Source organism: Diadema setosum, chromosome 11 (assembly GCF_964275005.1).
Source record: "Diadema setosum chromosome 11, eeDiaSeto1, whole genome shotgun sequence".
Taxonomy (NCBI): domain Eukaryota; kingdom Metazoa; phylum Echinodermata; class Echinoidea; order Diadematoida; family Diadematidae; genus Diadema; species Diadema setosum.
Window position 1 is genome coordinate 3364047 of NC_092695.1, and position 20585 is coordinate 3384631.

Below are 20585 nucleotides of genomic sequence, written 5' to 3' on the forward strand. Positions count from 1 at the left end.
AGACCGATACACGCCCATGTAATACTGCATGAAGGTCATATGATAAGTGTTCCGTGTTCATATTTCAATGCTTGTTCAATTTCTAAAGATATCATCAGCAAAAACATAGTATTTTGGCTTAATATGTCATTGTTTGAGTGTCACAGCTTGGATATCAACTCAAGTCATCATAAATCTCACATTCATTCTTCTATCTGTGTTTACAAATATGAGAATTGATCCAAACACTGTGCGCACATTCAAGGTCAAACTGTACAGATAATTTTTTTGATGAAAAATATAATATCTTCCAAAGTACCAGCCCTAATTTCATAAAAATTTGTAATAATGGCCACTATATGTCTGTTACCTATTCCTGAAAGTTTCGTCTCTTCACTCTTTGGCAAAAATGAAATATGATAAAATATGTAAAAGTAGTTTTATTTGAATTCAAAATAATGCCTACAAAATTGATCATCCATTTCGAGAAGTGAAAATATGAAATTCATTCATATTTTGTGATATGTCATGGCTATGTGCTGGTGGTGAATGAAAGGGATATTTATCAGGAATATCTAACAGCAATATCAGATGAAAAAAGCATTCTCCTTTTTTTTTAATGAATTTTTCCAATATATTAGTCATTTCAATGTAATTCGACACCCCTAATTTAAATGCTAATTTATGCGCAGTTAAATGCAAAATTTTGACTCTTTACATGAAATGAAAATTTGAACACTCAGCTACAACAAACAACAAAAAAAGCATTTTCACCAATTTTTTACTTTTGCCCTGTTACACAATTGCATACCCTGATTGTGCTATTGACCTGATATGATCCCAATCTTAATACTTTAGTCTAATCCATATTTACCTTTAATCCCGACATTTTTTCATATTCTTCAAACAACATTTTTAATCTATGAATTGATTTCTCATTACGTATGAAAATAGTCATACCATCTGCATATAAAACTAATTTAATTTCCTCATCTCCAAACTTTATTCCTTGTACAGAATTATCTCTTCGTAATCTATCCATCATTATTTCCATGCATAAAATAAATAAATAAGGAGACAGTGGGTCACCCTGTCAAACACCTCTCTCCACTTTAAAATAACCGTTAGAAACCCCCTCATTCAAAACACAACTCAAAGCATTCGTATACAAAGCGTGTACCCACTTTTGAAATGACGGACCAAATCCAAAAGAAAGCAAAACCTTTTGAAGAAATTGATGAGAAATAGAATCAAAAGCCTTTTCAAAATCTATAGCCAATAAAAACCCTGGTAAATTATAATAAGATGTATGAAATATCATATCATCTATGATTGGAATGGCTACCCCAATATTTCTTCCCTCAATATAACCTACTTGATCTCCCAAGATAACTTCATTCAAAACTTCCTTTATCCGTTTAGCTAAAATCTTTGTTAAAATCTTATAATCTACATTAAGAAGAGATATCGGTCTATAATTCTTCAGTAAAAAAGGATCTTTCCCATCATTAGCAATTAAACTTAAATACTGCTTGCTTCTGTGAAGATGACATTTCCCCTAATTTATATGCCTCATTTAAGGCTTCTCTTAATACTCCTCCAATCTCCAGCCAAAATATATTATAAAATTTAGTTGTCAGACCATTTGAATCTGATAATCGATGTAAAGTATTGTTAAATACACTAAACGTGAACAATAGTTACAATAAAAACGGTTCCAGACTAAACCGTCTACAATTATGGTTTATTGAGAAATATACTGATATCTCCTTATATTTTAGGCTTTATTGTGAAAATTTTATATGGTAGGATTTTTCTTTTATACAACAGACCTACACATATGCATCAAATGTGATATCTTGACCATTTTTTTTTTTTTAATTCATTTTCCATCTGAGAAGATGGCTGGATAGCCCATATTCAGCTACGTTAAGCTGGTCTTCCATGGGGTCCAGTTGGGTGTGAGGTGGGACCACTTCACCGGGTTAAACACCCTGCTCTTTGCGATGAATGAATGAAGCGGGATCTTTTACGTGCATGAGTTGTTACTCTTTCATACACGGGACCTCCATTTTATGTCCTATCCGAGGGACAACATTCGTCGGCCTCTCCTCGTTCATGTTCCCGCACAATCCACAGGCCGTTGACCTATACTGAGTCGAAAGGCGCACCCGAACCTCTGTGGACGACCATTCAACAAACAGACCTTTGTTCGTCGTCACCAAGATATCATCCTCACCGATGTTTTCAATCCTCACATTCTGTAGACTATCGTGCACATACGGCGAAGCCAGAGTTTCATTGAAGACGTTCACGGTGCCGTTTGGACTTATTGTAATCTCTACACAGTCGACGTAGATATAGAGCGTCAGATTCATAGGGGTTTCCCCGCTGGTTGGTTCGTGCTGAACGCGCACCTCGAAGTTGGCCGTGCCTCCGCAGTCCTGCGTGAGGACGTAGCGGCATTTGCCCATCCACTCGAATCTATCCCCGTCAAAGGTGGTGTGATTGCCTGCTGTATCCAGTGAACATGTTTTAGTTTCTGTTGACACATAATGTAGAAAAGGTGAAACATATCAATTTCATAAACGATTACGACGTACAGACACAAACAAACGAACAAACAAACCAAAGTTTTAGTGTATATCCAAGATGGACATTACTAGAGATTTAATGTGTATAGATACACTTGTAGAGAAAACATAAGAGACAATACTTGGCTCAGCCAGTAGCGCGTCTGCCTCCAGATCCAAAGGACCCGGGTTTGATTCTCGAGTCTAACTGAACAATTTCATATGCTGTCATCCCGTCCCCCTTTGTAAGAGCGAAAACACTTTGTCCCTCGTATGGGGCATATGATGGAGGTCCCGTCCGTGAGAGAGTCACAACTCATGCACGTTAAAGATCCCATTTCATTTATTCATCGCAAAGAGCAGAAAACCCGGTATGAACTAGTGCCATTGAACATGGGCCATCTAGCTATTCTCTCAGTTGGAAATTAAACAAAACAAAACAAAAAAGACATGGAAGGTACTTCGGATGAGTTAAATGGCATACGATAGAGGGGTGAGAAGCGGAAGCAGGCAGAAAGCGAACATGAGAAACAACTCCACAATCAGAAAAGATTATTAGAATACTTTGTGACGTCATGAAAGACCGATAGACAGCTTAGAGAAGATGCAGAGAGGAGGATATGATTAACCCGTCAAGTGTTCGCTGCTGTTACCTTCTAAATAAGAGATTGAGAAGGGAAAATATTACCTGGTAGACATGTGGGACAACATGCGCCAGGCAGCCAGATCTCGGTTTCATCCTGTTACAGGAAGAACAAAATAAAAACATCGCAATAGTGCATTCGAGTTACGGAGTATTTCCAGTGATTTAAACAATATATTATCATCGGAGAAGAACTGGACTCGTTTCTGTTTTTTTTTTTCCTTATCTAGCAGCAAAAACGAGTTGAATCAAACGCATATAAAGATTCGCCATTTAGTTTACACTTTGATTGAGTCACTGGTTTACGTTGGTGACATCCAGAGAGGTCGAGTTCCTGATTGACAACTTCAAAACGCTAACAGGCCCAGGTTGTTATCAAACAGGATATGTGAGTGACTTTGTCGGAGCACTAATGCTTAATTGACATCAATAAAAATATGGACGCATTCCTTTTGATTTCCATTGCACATGATAATAACCAATTGTGCATTTTCATGGTGGTGAATTAAAGGACTTATCTGATTAAAACACCACAAAAGTAGGCAAGCTTTTGAGCGCCTACTAATACGTTAGCGTTTCGTGAACTCTCTCACCACCACTATCTAAAATTCTACTGCTGTTACATTTGTCTTGCCTCTGGACACGGTATATATGACGTATTATTTTCTAAGTGCTGCATATTCTAGGGTTGTTGTATTCTTTATTTACGAATGGCCTAATTATGTCAAGTGAAGGCAGAAACTTGATGTTGCAACTGATTGACAAATTGCCCTACATCGACGTAAAATAAGCACTGAATTGGTCAGTGTTTTAGTAGTAGCCAAATTAGTAGTCAAATTCATGAATTTGAATAACAAAGCAGTACCCGCTGCATTTAAAGGATTAGAACCAGCACTTGCTTTCGGGCGAAAGCTCGGTGGTCTAGTGGAGATGATGCCTGTCCGGTGATCAGGAGGTCTTAGGTTCGAATCCTGCTCGAGTATGTACGCCCATGGCTACTACTAAAACACTGATCAATTCAGTGCTTATTTTACTTCGATGTAGGGCAATTTGTCAATCAGTTGCAATGAAAACATCTCGACGGAAGAAATTCATGAATTTGAAGAACTTGATGTTATACACACATATGAACATGTGCAATCACTGTGTATAGACAAGCATAATTATATTGCGTCCTTACGTTTAGACTTTTTTTTTTTACAACTGCACAAACGACATGCATCATCATATCATTAAAGTATTACTGTATTTTAGGTATTATAGTTTGAATGCGTATGTCTATTAACACTGTTAGATGCCTGTTACAACAATACATACACAGCGACACGGGTTAACCTACCGCGTTGCAGTTCAATACAGGACAAGTTCTCGGTGAACATTGCGCTCTCCCGTTTTGACAAATACATTCATCACACCCGTCTTCCCACGTGTATCCTCTCTGTGACAGGAGAGAGTAAAATAAAAAACGAAAAAAACATGAAATGTAAAATAAAAACAAACAAACAAGAAATGATTAACTTGTTAGCACTTAATCTTCAACCGTGCTACTTGAAAGGATTGTTGCTTCCTGGAGTGTGCTGCCCGATCTGGGTGCCGTTTCATAAAGGTGTTCGTAAAGTTACGCACGACTTTACGAACAACTTAAATATGGCAAGCCTAATGGGTATCCTAATCGCCGTTCATTTCAATAGCCAAAGTTGAAATTAGCAGATGTTAGATGATCATTCTTACATATCAACACACATTTTAGTTGAAAGTGTGTTTTTGGACCAATGTAGATGAATCATTGATATACAGTTGTTTACTTTGTTCAAACGTAAGGATAAAACTGGGCACACATATTGGCACTTCAAATTCCATTCGTTCGTAAAGTCATGCATAACTAACAGCTTTTTGAACCAGGGCCCTCGTACATGAAGTTTTTACGACGTCGAATATCAACGATCTTCATACGGCGCCATCCAACATGACAAACCAGGCCTTGTCTGAAAATTTAATCTTCTGGCTACGGTATTTTGGTAGCTCCTTAGTAAAGTGTGTGGAGATTTCTGGACTTCGAAAACATATGAATTGATATATGATTGGATTTCTGCCGTAGAACGTATCTATATCTACAGATTATTTAATTCAATTTAATTCATATTTATTTGCAATTTTCGACAAAACATATCGAACACTCCACTCTTTTTTTTTACAAACGAATAATGTGAACATTGCAATAACGAAACATTGCAATAAATCACCAAGGAGAACGATCATGTAGGTACGAAAAGTGGAGGGACCTAACGAAAAGAAACTATCGTCATTATGTGGGCCCCTCTATGTCCCAGCATGCAAGCCACATGTTTTCATCACAGTTTTTGTGCCACTTCCTCTTATTCTACGGTGAAATCACCATGTGGCATATTGTTTGAAATACTACAAATGATAATTGTCAGCCTATTTATGATCTTAAAAGCCGTCATCTGGTCATCTCGTGGTCAAAAGATCTGGTGACACTCACGGCATAAAATGTCCCTTTGTACTCGCAGAAACTGATATCTGTGAAGGTAAGTGAACACACAAAATATTATTTCGTTGCAACTGACAGACAAATTGCCCAATCGACATTTGATTTAAAATCATTCATTATATAATTTGTGACCGTGCACCTCAAAACGAACATAAAGTCGCACACACTGATTTTGCGTGAGGACTGAAAATAAGTGAAATGGGTCAACCTAGCCGAACTTGACTTTTTCATATTTCCTGAGAGAGCGGGTCTTCCTTTACATTATGCTAAAATTTGGTATCATAAAACGGGCAGGAAAGTGTGTTTTTTAGCAGTTTATCTCGAACATTTTTGATAGAATAGTGTGATTAGGTGTGTCTTTAGAATCCCTTTTTCATTTCTGAAAAAACCTTGTCCACACTCTTCACTTTCATCTCTAATAACTTTTGAAAAGATAGTGCTACTGCTTTGAAAGTTGGCATTGATTATGTACAGAATGTGTTAATGAGGCATGCTAAATTTCAGTTTAATCTGATAATCCCTTCATTGTTGTTACTCTGGTGGTTTACTTCCTGTTTTTTGTCCCATTCATCGCACAGCCAGCACGGTTTGGTAAAGATTAAGCGCTTGAATAGACACTGTACTTCAGAGCCTCTTTTCTCACACGTTCACACTTTTCCTGAGTTTGTGCTTTCTTTCCAATATCTAGATAAGTTAGGAGAGTCCATTTGATTTGAGTTATACACTGTACATCATTTTAAAGCTTAAAGTCTGCTCTTTCAGAATATGATCATAACTAAAAATGCATATCTGGCGACTTTTTGTTTGTTTTGAGGTGCAGTGTCACATTTAATATTTATCAATTTTCATATTCATCATGCCATTCATATTATCATTATCATCATTCATTCATGCATTCATCGTCATGTTCCGTTGGGTTTTGAATCATCGATTCGGGTAATCTTGAATTCTTTGTAAAATGATGTTGCAACTCAAAGGACACCTTTGTTAAGTTCACACTTGTTACAAATATTTTTCATCTATCTATACATTGTATCAATGACTGATTAAAGGGGAACGACACTTAAATTTATCAGTATGTGGAATAAATGCAAAAATATTGGTAGAACACACAAGGAAAGTTTGAGGAAAATCGAGAAACCCTTTCAAAAGTTATGATTTTTTTAAAGATTTAGTATATACCCTTCGCTGTATAAGAAAACTCTAAAGATTTGTTTTGTCACACATGGAGAACAACATAAAGAACATATAACGAATATTCAGCAATTTTCATTTTGTTTTAGCAAAATGGAAGAGCACTTTGTCTTTGTCCTGCTGTGCCATCACAACTTTTGGTAGTCTTCTTGTACAGTTTCTCTCTAACTTCACTGATGCCTTCTGAAAATATCTCTGTATATACTCAATTCACACTTTTATCCGGGTTTTATTCCCTTTTGAGGTATTTCATTATTGCGGGTATTAGTCCGAAGACATTACGCAAGGGTTTGAAAGAAGGAAGTAAGGAGGTAGAGAAAGAGAAGGATGAGAATAGGAGAGTTTATTCCGCTAAATATATCATCCTCTTACCATTGCACGTTTTGCCATCTTCTTGAAGAACGTATCCCCTATTGCACGAACAGGAGAATGAACCAAAAGAGTTCTGACAGATGTGATCGCACCCTCCATTGTCAGACGAGCACTCGTTCACATCTATCGCAACACGGAAAAGAGCAATGAAATTTTAAATTGTGCGTCAAACACTCAAAATATGAAGACTGTCACCCACAAAATAAAATTCCACGCCACTGTCATGCTGTCTTTGAAAAATAAAAAAAAAAACACTCGTGTAGAATACAATTTTTTTCCTCAAATATGAATAAGAACATTAAAAATAACGATTTAAATGTCACCGTTTTCGCCAACTGACGACATTGACCGCAAGAACATTGTTCAAATCAGCCGCTGTCAACGGTTCACAACCTTCTTATTGTTTTGTACACCAATATTTCACACTTGGAAATATTATGTACAACCCCCCCCCCCCCCCCACACACACACACCGTTATCCTCATGATCACAGCTAGCTTATTGCAACAACAACAAAAACAACAACATCAACGACGACGACAACGACAAAATCATTTAGGCTAAGGGCACAACTTCTGCGTTTTCCCGTTTCATACACGAAAAACAAAACCCGACGACAATTTGTGTACGGATCGGAGGACTTGTGCAGATATATGTTATGCTATAGACGTGTCAGCAAAACTAGTGGCCTTTGATACGAATGCATGGCAATTTGATATCAAAATGTATGAAAACATTCAAGCTTTATTTTGTATGAAACACAAATAACATAATCTGATACGACCTGTGTACTGTATAAATCTAACGTAATGTCCAAACATGACAAATTTTACTTAATTGTCAGTATTTAAAACTGCGACTACACTTTGACGGAAAATAACACAAACATAGAAAGACATGAAAAAGAGAAAAAAAAGGATGGATATTCAGATGCACTCACCAAATTGGCAACGTCGGCCTGTAAAGCCACTGCTGCAGGCACAAACTGGCTTGCCCATACTAATGGAGCATATGCTGCCATTTTGGCATTGTAGACTGTCACAACCAACAACATCTTCGCAATTGCGTCCTTTTAGAAATAGAAAGACAATGGAACGAAAGGTAGGGAAGTATATTAGGCCTATGGATAGATGATCGTGCCAGTACACAGCGCCAACACCCATTGCCAGGTGGGGCGTTATTTTCAATCCTTTCTCTTTCTTTTCCCGTGGCCGATACAAGAGTCAGTAACTACGCACAAGATTCTGACTTTATATAAATTGATAGTATAGAGAGGGCAGAGCCAGGCAAAAAACTGCCTTTTTTCCAGTCAACGTTTTCTCACTTAATTCTGTTACTTTAGACCATACTTAACAAAATAAGCTTCTGCGCCATCTTGAAATCTGTCCCAAATCCAAGATGGCCGCCAAATATCCAAAATGGCCGCCAGAGGACCTAAAAAGTGCCTTCTGTGGTTAAGATTTGTCTGGGGATGGGTTTTTTTTTACTCTATTTGATGATAAATGGTAAGAGGAATACGATTCAGTGAATTAAAATCAAAATCAGTTTCTTTTTTATTGCGAAAATCCAACATGGCCGCCAGACGCACCTCCCGAAATTAATAAATGTCATAATAACCGGAGGGCCAAACCCTAAAAACTTGCTTACTTAACAAATGAGTTCCACTCTCTCTACAAACTAAGTAGACCATGCTTATTTTCAAATTTGTATTGTAACGAACAACAATCCACTGGTCTACCTCAAAAAATTTGTTGCGAAAGCCTCCAAATCCAAAATGGCGTCCAAGATGGCCGCCATATCTACTGAATTTGCTATTTGAAAGATAGAATTTGATAGAAACATCAGATTTCAACAAACATGATGTCATATGAAAGAGAATAATATTTCCCACAAGTTGATACCATTTTTGTGGGTGATTGTGATAGCTGAATTGAGATATAAAGGAAAAACTCTCATTTTTTGATATTTTTCTGAAAAAAAGGAAAATCATGAAAATGCTTGATTCAGCATAAATCAGAAAAGACTGAAGGATTATCTTGAAACTTTTTAAAGAATTTTGCTTAACATATAATTAATATTTGGAGAAAATTAGGGGTCAGTACCATATGCGGTTCAGGAGTTATAATGTCTCAAACTTGAAAACTCACTATGTAAAAATTTCCACTTCAGCTGTGACAAGACCTTGTTGGTCGTAAAGAGAGTCTGCACACGCCAAGACTACTACACGCACCACTGGCACTGACGCTTGCAGCAGTGCCAGTGGTGCGTGTAGTAGTCTTGGTGCGCGCTGACTTTTTGACAAACAAGAGCTTGTGCCTGCAAACTAACTTTTCATACCAAGTGGTAGCTCAGGTGACGCTGATCGTTATTATTTGGAAGTAGTTTGTTCTGATATGTTTTTATGCCTCCGCCAACGAAGTGGCCGGAGGCATTATGTTTTCGGGTCGTCCGTCCGTCCGTCCGTCCGTACGTCCGGACGTCCGTCCCGTTTTGTTTTTGTCGATATCTCAAGAACCGTGTGGTGGTTTTACATCAAACTTGGTATGAGGGTATATCCTGGGGGATTATACTTTGTTTGGATTTTAGGGTCATGGGGTCAAAGGTCACAGGTTATTTTGGGAAAAAAAGGTTGAAATGTCATGTTTTTCTCCATATCTCGCAAATGGTTAAAGGTATCTTCATGGAACTTAGTATATATATGCTTGTGCCGATGGGCAGCAATTATCTAGGAAAGTTTGGGGTCATGGGTCAACGGTCAGGGGGGTCAAACGTTGAGGTCAACTCCTCAAAATATCACTACTTATATTTATGCAATGCCGGAAGGTTTGTTTTTTCAACTTGATGTATGCATGTATTACTAAATATATATTCTGTGGGAAGTTTTTGCCAAAAGGTCAAAAGTCAAAAGGTCAAGTGAAAGTGCTTAATTGCACTTTTTCCTCCATATCTCGAAAGTAACTCAAGGTATCATCATGAAACTTACATATTTATGCATGTTCTACCTGACAGTGATTCTCTTTGGAACTGTGAGGTCAAAGGTCAAAGGCCAGGTTTAGATAATGCTATTTTACCATTTTATACTGAAATTCTACTTTTTCTCAATACCTTGAAGATTACTCAATGCATAAACTTATAAAAGGGTCAAAAGTCAAGTAAAAATCATCAGTTCCCCAAATACCTGCACTCTGACGTTTTAATCATTCATCCAATTGAACCTAGTTCTAGGAAAGTGAACATTCAGCACATTTGTGGCAAACCTGTCATTTTAATATTTTGCCAATTGTGTGAAAATGTCATCACACATTGTCAAGACATTGATTTGTGGCAAACCTGTCATGTTAATATTTTTCCAATTGTGTGAAACTGTCATCACACATTGTCAAGACATTGTACTATAGACCTATTAGGAGAACCATGCATTATGGCGGAGGGATACCAGTCGCCGTAGCGACATTTCTAGTTTCTTATACTATTGCTGTCAACAGTTATCAATGTTATGGTTTCTTGAAAAGAAATGGTGATATCTCCGTATGTTTTAGGCTTCATTATATATACATATATATATATAAATATATATATATATATATATATATACATTTTTTTTTTTTACATGGTAGAATGTTTTCTGATACAACTAACCTGCACATATAAATCGAATGTGATATCTCTTCCAATGGTAAACGATATCTTTAGTGTGTTGCGTCAGAGTCAAATCTTGATTAATAATTTGATATGTTTTTAGAATTTCTTGTATTGCTGTTTATCATATATATTGTCCTTGTTTAAACCATATTGAGGGTTTATTTCTTTTTTTTTTGGGGGGGGGGGGTGGAGCTCATTTTAGTGTTTGGGTAAGGCCCGATCTTTGATTTAAAAAAGAAATGCTTCTGTATCAAAGATATGCTTTTGAACTTGTATGTTACTCTGCTGTTGTAGAAACGTGAATGATGATGCAATATGTGTAATAATATCTGATCCGTACATGTCCTTGAAAGCCCTTCTGATCCGAGCACCCCCCCCCCCCCCCGAAAAATCCGACATGGCGGCAATTTCTCAAAGTTGCTTTAAAATTACTTCTCAGTACATTGTTCAAATAACACTGTCCAGAATGATTATTCATGCTGTATATTCACATTTCTGAGGGGCCCACATTCTACAAGACTTGTCTTTTTAGTGGTTCCCTCCATTTTTCGAATTATCCTTAATGTTTACTTCCTTCAAATCACTCGAGTTTTATGATAATCTGTAATGATTGTAAGGTGCTACAATAATTGTATCCTTTTCATCCTACATAGTTTTGAGCACCTGATTTTCTGTTACCAAAAAAGAAGAAGTGATACATGTTCTTGTCAAAAAATGAAATAAAATATTGAATTGAATTGAATTGAATTGAATTGAACTGAAAGTGTATTCACTGTGAATAGATTTTTCTTAAATCGTTTTAGGCTGATTTCATGTGGGTTATAGTGTCAAAATTGAATTGAACTAATGCCATTGGTAGATGCTTTCACATTTTAGATATCAGGATCACTCGAGAGTGGAAATGTTCATTTTCATTCCTTTTAGAGTGATCTCAGGGATCACTCAAAGAGTGACGAGTGATCCCTAAGGTCACTCCAAAATGAGTGAAAATGAAAATTTTCCCTCAAAATTCACTCCAATTTTACTTTAAATTTACTGATTTCCGTTATTAACTCCTTCAAAAATGAAACTTCCACTCGATTTTTTTTCTTTTTCGGAGTAGAATATCACTGGTTTTAAAAATATCTCCATAAAAACCCATGACGGTTTGAAATAGCACTACAATGTTCAAAATAAATAAAAACTATAAATAGATAGCACAACAGACAAAATTGTACCAAAATTAAAATAATACATTTAATTTTGCGCCATAAACTATGTCAGCTTTGATGGCCTGCAATCTTGAAGTTTTTGAGTGATTGACTATCCAAATTTTGTTTTAAACTTTCTATGGCATGGTTGTTTCAAGCTTCTACCTCTATTTGAAAGATATTTTTTTGCTTCATCTCATCTGCTCCAGAACAATCTACTTTGAAATGATAGCCATCGGCGTCACCTGAGCTACCACTTGGTATGAAAAGTTAGTTTGCAGGCACAAACTCTTGTTTGTCAAAAATGTCTGCGCGCACCAAGACTACTTCACGCACCACTGGCACTGCTACGAGCGTCAGTGCCAGTGGTGCGTGTAGTAGTCTTGGCGCGTGCAGACTCTCTTTACGACCAACAAGGTCTTGTCACAGCTAAAGTGGAAATTTTTACATAGTGAGTTTTCAAGTTTGAGACATTATAACTCTTGAACCGCATATGGTACTGACCCCTAATTTTCTCCAAATATTAATTATATGTTAAACAAAATTCTTTAAAATGTTTCAAGATAATCCTTCAGTCTTTTTCTGATTTATGCTGAATCAAGCATTTTCATGATTTTCCTGTTTTTCAGAAAAATATCAAAAAATGAGTATTTTTCCTTAAAATCTCAATCCGGTTATCACAATCTCCCATAAAAATGGTATCAACTTGTAGGAAATTTTATTCTCTTTCATATGACATCACATTTGTTGAAATTTGACGTTTCTATCAAATTCTATCTTTCAAATAGCAAATTCAGTAGATATGGCGGCCATCTTGGACGCCATTTTGGATTTGGAGGCTTTCGCAACAATTTTTTTGAGGTAGACCAGTGGCATGTTGTTTGTCACAATAGACATTTGAAAATAAGCATGGTCTACTTAGTTTGTAGAGAGAGTGGACCTCACTCGTTAAGTAAGCGAGTTTTTAGGGTTTGGCCCTCCGGTTATTATGACATTTATTAATTTCAGGAGCTGCGTCTGGCGGCCATGTTGGATTTTTGCAATAAAAAAGAAACTAATTCTAATTTTATCCACTGAATCTTATTTCTCTTACCATTTATCATCAAATAGAGTAAAAAAAAAAAACCCATCCCCAGACAAATCTTAACCACAGAAGGCACTTTTTAGGTCCTCTGGTGGCCATTTTGGATTTTTGGCGGCCATCTTGGATTCGGGACAGATTTCAAGATGGCGCAGAAGCTTATTTTGTTAAGTATGGTCTAAAGTACCAGAATCAAGTGAGAAAACCTTGACTGGAAAAAAGGCAGTTTTTGCCTGGCTCTGCCCTGTCTAGTATTATTGTTTAAAATCGCACACACACACACACAAAAGTATAGCAGGCCAAATGTCCCATAATCGAAAAGCGTTTTCGATTATTGGACTTTTCCCTCTTTTTCGGGGGCCTTTTGGCGATAGATATAAGGTGAAATCTATTTTTTATCGTTTTTATAGGATATTTGCCTTGTGGCAAGCCAAAGCTTAAGAAAAAAAAAAATGGTTTATAGACCGGTCCATCAGTCGATAATCCCAGGTTAATTATGACACATTAGGCTTTCCGTACACAAACATCTTTTTTTTTTCCGAAGTAGAAATCAATGAATTCTCTATCTTGGTACAGTTATCCTTTTGTTTACATGGTAGACACACGTACTGAGACAAGACAATAACAACAAGAATAAAAATAAATAAATGTCAATGTGCATTTGGAGAAGCACCTCACAATTTACCTTCCACTCCTATCGGGCATGCGCAAACATCATTTTGTCCCATGCAGCTCCCGCCGTTCAAACACTGGACGCCTAGCGCACACGGTACGGCCTCGGTCTCACATCGCGGTCCATACCATCCCCGAGAGCACACGCAGAAACGTCCGGACTGATTCTCCACACAGGTTCCTCCGTTCATGCAGTATGATTCGTCACACATGTCGATTGCTACCGCAACAAAATTAAAACAACGAATCAATAATTGAATGATAAGCCACATTGGAATATCCATCTAATTATTAGCATAATCACACCGTGTTGCCTGCACAAAATTACAATGTCATTATAATATTTATCGTCCGAAGTCCACTTGTCAGATTTTGATGAGATTTTCCGTATTCCAACGTCGCCTCCGACGTCTTCAAGTGGAAAGGAAAAATAAGCAATGATGTTTCGTGAAATTTCCCCTTTTTGCGTGCTTGTCTTTTCAGAGGAATCATTAACAAAAACTATCAAAGTGGTTAAAAAATATAGATCTTAGTTTTGTAGTTGCTACTTCTGTTACGAATCAATTAATCCGTTTCTAATGAGGACTGCAAGCAGAAATGTGTTTTACTTAATTTCAAGTACATTATGTGTACATGTCTAGACATAATATTCTCTGTTTAAATGATGTTACATGCTGTCTTTAAGTTGGCCACATTTATTCGCGTGATCTGTAATTTGATTTCTTTGGACTCTCTTATAGTGTTTAATTCATTGCACATTAGGCCCTAATTCCAATTCCATTTCATCTAAACATTTGGTCTACGACAGTGTATATATACATGTATCTATTAATGACTGAAGTAAAAACACTCCATATAGACCCTCTGCCGAAAAAACAAACAAACAAAAACGTCGGTTAAGTATTTGAAATCATACAAACTAAAATCATCTATAGCTGCAGCACAGCACAAACTTACCACCGCATTGCGCGGACGGAGTACGCGCTGTGATTTGACCCCTAATCCCTGTGGACAGCTGAGACCATGAAATGGCGTTGCCAGAGTGTGTGCACGATGCATGTACGTCCAGAATCTCGTCCGGATTCATCGCATAGTCCCACACATTCACCTGAAAGTAACATGTCAGATCAAACGTTTGCTGAATTCAGCCAAAGTGGTATGATTATTCGAATGAGATGTTCATCTCGTAAATTCAAACAGATTGCAAACTCGCCCACCACCTTGGGTTGAACCTATGGTTTCATGAAGTTAAAGGGATGGGTACAGTATTGGTGGAGATCAGAATTGGGCTTTTAACTTTTTGCGAGATACCAAGAAAACACTTATGAAATAGTACAGAACATACCATTTTAAGAAGAATTCAAAGTTTATTTGATGAAAATCGGGTTTGGAATGACTAAAACATCCAAAAACAAAGTAAAAAAGCGATCATAATCAAATGTGGGTCCCACACTTTATTAGAATCGCTCTGTTTTGGATATCTCAGCCACTTCAAAACCAATTTTGTCAAATAAACGTTGAATTCCTCGTGGAATTACATGCTCTTTGTTTCATAAGATGTTCCTCATTATCTCACCAAAAAATGTTAAAAACCTGAAATGAGGTCTCAACCAAAACTATACGATCCCTTTAACTATTTCTGGGCACTGAAAAAAAAAATCGACCGACTTAGTCATTCGATTTATGAATGTATTCCACCATCTATTCATTTTCTCTTCATAGCAGGTATTCGTCTGTTGATACATTGTAAGTCAGTTTTATGAGCTTTAGTAAAATGACTTTACATGGGATCAATGAAAAGAGAAACAGGATAATAGCTAGGTTAGGCTATCATGCAAAGTGTAGAACCAAGACTGCTCATCCTGTTCACCTTAAAGATGATTCGTACCATCAACCACTGTCAACTACCTTAGCAAAGGAAGGGCAACTTTAAAAAAATCTGTCGCAAGATTTCGTTTTGTGTCTATGGTAACTGCAATCGCTGCACAATGAAATCGTTAGACAGTTGGTAGATCTTTCCGTAACCCTATTTGTTCCAATGAGTCAAATGTGCAGAAATATACATTACACACACACACACACACACACACACACGCACACCCCTTTGGATAAGAAATTAATGTCACACACGCAGAGGGTTAAATTAAGAAACATATCCTGACCTGTGTTATTGTCCCGATGAAGGATTCCCTCGAAACATAGGATCCCGCGTGGCTATCCTGCTCCTGGCCAACCACAAACATGCCCCGCCCCCTGATCAGGTTCCCGCGGGACAAATCCGAACCTGAATTTTCTCGGCGTCCGTCGACGTAGATTGCCCACGCCCCCGTCTCGCTGGTCCACGTTACTGTTATAAAGCGCCAGTTACTGTCTCTGAGAAAAGAAAAATGAATTCGAAGCTCAATTTCGGTGTTGATTATAGAAAACATCGAGATGGTATGGCGCGCAGCTACTCGACGGACGGCTTCGTGTCCCCTCCGAAAGATCTGCCAATGACACTGGAATATCTTGCTTCAGCCCACTATCACTTCTACCAGCGGGAACACCTTTTTAATGAGTGTTCTTTGATCAATGAATTGACCCAAATCACCTCAATTTTGACTTACACCAACAGAGAAAAGCATCCTGCTTGATTACATAAACAAACTTAAACAAAGAACCTATCTTGACAGTATGTCATTTGATATAATCTCCTGGTAGCGCCATTTCGAAAATGCTTTCCTGGGGATCTATCTAACCTTCAGCTTTGTAAGAACAATTGAATAAGGTAAGAACAATTCCATTCACAGAATATGGAGACCATGCTGCAATCAAAGAGTGAAGTCATTTAATCACTTAATGACAAATGAAGCAATAATTTTGTGCTCACTGCCGACTGAAATCATACCAAAGGAAGGATCACCCTCACTCTTCGGGCACTTATAGGATTCATTTTGATAGTGCCTATTGAAGACCTTGCGCTCACCTATTTGCCTGAACATACGTGAAAGCTGCCTCGCCATTCACGAAGAGAACGAGGTTGTTATAATCTTGAAGTGTGAGGGCGTTGTCCATATCTTCCTCATCGTTTTGACCTCTCACTGCGTAGGAAACTGGAGTGCCGTAGTTCTCTTGGTCGGACGTTGTCATCCAGAAAGAGAGAGTGAATTCGAAGAGATCTGGTAGGACGCCCTCTAATTCGGCTCGATCTGTCGTTCTGGCCGACGGAAACGGAAGATCGAAATCCGACGACAGCACTACAGACAATACACACAAAATAAACCAACAAACAAAAAGCTCGAACATGGAGTACTTCCTCATATCAACGTATCAAAACTGTCAATGCACATATTTGAAACAAAAGTAATCCCGGTTGACATATTATGATACGATTTTACTGCTGTAATGGCTTGCCAGGGTCTTTAGAATACCATCAGACTTGTTTCATTAGGAAATGAAGAAACAACCAGGTATTGCCCCCATTCCTTCAATACATATCACGATGAAATTTTGACAAGTGAACATTTTCATTAAGTAAAGCGATCATGTAAAAGAATACTGTATATACTACACTGTATAAAACGTCGGGTAATTCCACATGTAATGAGACTTTATGATTGCCTACTTTAGGGGACACTGAATTCTGAATTCCTTTCTGGTACAAATCAGTAAAGATCATGATGTCAAACTTTGGAGATCAGCACATCGAATAAATTGTCGGCAAAATTGTTATGTCAAAAATCTAAAAAAGAAAAAAATGACATCATACACTAGTTGGTAGGAATTCACGAAGGTGGTACAAATGAAAGCATGGAGCGCCAAGTGTCGCACGGAATATTTCGTTACGAAATTGGTCATTTCGTCGACGAAATGACCTTTTCGTTAACGTAATTATTATTTCGTGGACGAAATGTTCATTTACTCACAAAATGTTGTCATTTCGTTACAAAATAATCATTTCATTGAAGAAATGACTGATTTTTGTCACGAAATATTCCACGCGACACTTGGCGCTCCATGCTTTTTGTCCATGGTTTAAACCATGGTTTCATTTGTACCACCTTCGTGAATTCGGGCCAGTAAGTTTTGTTGCATGTGCATGGCAGGGTTTAGAACACAACCGAATGATATTTCGATTAACTTCCCAGGATGTGACGAGAAGTGATGCCGAAATATACCTTGTTCACATTGCTCTCCGATGAAACCAAGAGGACAAGCGCACTGAAATCCGTTGATGAGATCTTTACAAGTGCCGCCATTTTCGCAACTGACGGCACTGCACTCATCGATGTCAACATCGCAGTCGCGACCAGTGAAACCAGGGGGACATGCGCATTCGTAGTTAGTGGTGGTAGAGGTACAGACCGCACCCCCGTAACACGGAGCTGAAGCACAGTAGTCCTTTATCTCCTCGCAAAAACGACCGGTGTATCCCGGGAGGCAGCAGCAGGAGAAATCCTGTAACCATAACGACGGGGAATGTGGATGAAGTGGCATAGACTTTGGGCAGGGGTAATTTTTACCTTGTTAAGCCTGCAATTGCTTGCTAGACAGGGATATTATTGTGCAGGTTACATAGGATGTGTTCTCCAAACCTTTCGGATACTTTTACACCTAAGAGAATGCTGAGCAGAATCTCGTAGATGTATCTCGTTCTTATTTCATCAACACACATGCACACACACCTATCATTTCTCACAGGGTGTACCCTGCTCAATCATTTGTCAATTAATGGTTATCATATCATCATCAACTCCCAGTAACTCAACAGATACCAATTAATTACGCGTTAAAGTACACGGTCATTTGAGAGCGGACTATGCGAGAGGTGTCTCAGTAAGATACATGTGGCTTTTTCAAACAGTGATCTCGGGATGAAAACAAAGAGAGGAATGAATGAAATAATAAAACGATGCATTGAAAAGGACGAGTGTATGAATACATTCATTAATGCACATTGGTAATGTCAGCATTGGATACAGAGGGGAAATCATTTCCGTATGGATAACACTCGGGAGTGGGAATAAAGTTCAACGCGCTTACCGCCTGTAGATCTATACAGGATGCACCATTCTGACAGGGGTCCAACGCGCAGTTGTACAGGTTAATCTCGCAGTGTTCTCCTGCAAAACCCTCTTGACACTGACACGTGTAGGAGTTCAGACCATCGATGCATGTGGCACCAAATCGACAGTAGGCTGCATTGCAAATATTGATGTTATAAACTAATTTACTGCATTTGCGGAATAATATCTTACTAATTCCCCTGCATGAGGGAAGATAACGGAATATTCCTAGATACCTTCCACTGGACCTATCGTTACGAGGATTGTAAGAATGTTAAACACGAACAGCTGAAGAAGCTTGCATTACAAGAGTGAAAAACTTTACGATCAAGGACACTAGCTGAGCTCCTGAGAACGACATACGTTTTCAAAGTCATGGAATGGCTTGTTTGAACGATCCCTTTATCGTCTGTGTTGTATAAGTCATTCAACGACACAAATCATCGGCGCTATCACTTACCATATATACAGTCGTCAACGTTTATCTGGCAGTTGGCCCCTGCGTATCCCGTCGGACATTCACACCGATATCCCGCGACGAGGTCCTCGCAACGACCACCGTTTAGGCACGCGTAGTTGTTGCTGCATTCGTCGATGTCAACTTCGCAGTGCTCGCCGGCGTAGCCCGGTGCACAATCGCAGCGATAGCCATGAGTAAGGTCCACGCAGGTCGATCCGGGACCACATGGTTGGTTCAATTCACATTCATCGATCACTGCATACCAAAAGAGTACGAACCAGAAAAATAGATTAAGAGAGAGAGGGAAAGAGAGAGAGAGAAGAGAGAGAGAGGGGGGGGGGGGGTAGGAGGAGGAGGAGGAGGAGGAGGAGGGGAAGGGAGTGAGATGGTCCTTAGTGTTTAATAGAAAATGTGGAAAGAGTAGGCTCTGTAAGACCAGGAGCAGATATTTTAAAGGGGAAGGCTAGTAACTGATCAGTGGGAATCAGTGGAAATGCTGGGAGATGATTGTTCCACTCCTTATGGGATTCATTCAAGAGTTCATTGTATATCTATTGTTGTGTGAAAATTATTTGCTTCAGAACGGTCTCATGTTCAAGTAATGTGCAGATTAATGCTCCGTCACTGACCAGGGACGCTAACCTGGAAGCATTAAACTGCACATTACTCGAATATGAGACCATTCTGAAGCAAATCATTTTCACACAACAATAGATATATAATGTACTCTTGGATGAATCCCATAAGGATTGGAACAATCATCTCCCAGCATTTCCACTGATTCCCACTGATCAGTTACTAGCCTTCCCCTTTAAACGAAGTCTGTTCTTAATTTGATTCGGATTGAGATGTAACAGTATAGGCTTATATCCTAAGTCTACATTTCGTCTCAATTTGGATTCATCATAGTGATCATAGTTTTTCTCAGTCATTTTTCTATCCCCATCCCCCCCCCCCCCATCATTAATGCTCTTTCGTTCTCACTGCAACCTTTCATTCCGACATGATTGGAATATCTCCTCAGGAGCTCACCTTGGCAGTATTCAATGGCGTGCGCACCAGTCTCATTTGTGTACATTCCCTCGGGACAAATGATGCACTGGGATTGTTGGATATCCGGCTGGTAGAATCCCCGTGGACACGGAGTGCATGGTTTGAATCCGGTGTAAGACATGTAACCCTTCGGACATGGATCTGTCGAAAGATGACCACAAATGGGCAC

At 38.4% G+C, this 20585-nt stretch overlaps 1 protein-coding gene across 4 annotated transcripts; it reads right to left on the reverse strand.

Moving 5' to 3' along the window:
* Window positions 1-1062: 1062 nt before the first annotated feature.
* LOC140235220 (uncharacterized) lies at window positions 1063-20555 on the reverse strand. Of its 4 annotated transcripts, none has more exons than XM_072315254.1 (14): window positions 20396-20555; window positions 19364-19618; window positions 18881-19035; window positions 18016-18295; window positions 16824-17094; window positions 16021-16231; window positions 14816-14966; window positions 13872-14078; window positions 8214-8342; window positions 7274-7396; window positions 5699-5736; window positions 4535-4633; window positions 3245-3292; window positions 1063-2522 (listed from the first exon to the last, which is right to left on the reverse strand). In XM_072315254.1, exons 1-14 carry the CDS (start codon window positions 20535-20537, stop codon window positions 2025-2027), a joined length of 2607 nt encoding a protein of 868 aa, XP_072171355.1. In that variant the 5' UTR covers window positions 20538-20555; the 3' UTR covers window positions 1063-2024. The 4 variants fall into 4 exon arrangements, 2 of the variants coding, with proteins under 2 accessions (XP_072171355.1, XP_072171354.1); XM_072315253.1 differs by having other exon boundaries at window positions 1063-2521; window positions 3241-3292; XR_011901684.1 differs by having other exon boundaries at window positions 2432-2522; window positions 7274-7311.
* Window positions 20556-20585: the final 30 nt, after the last annotated feature.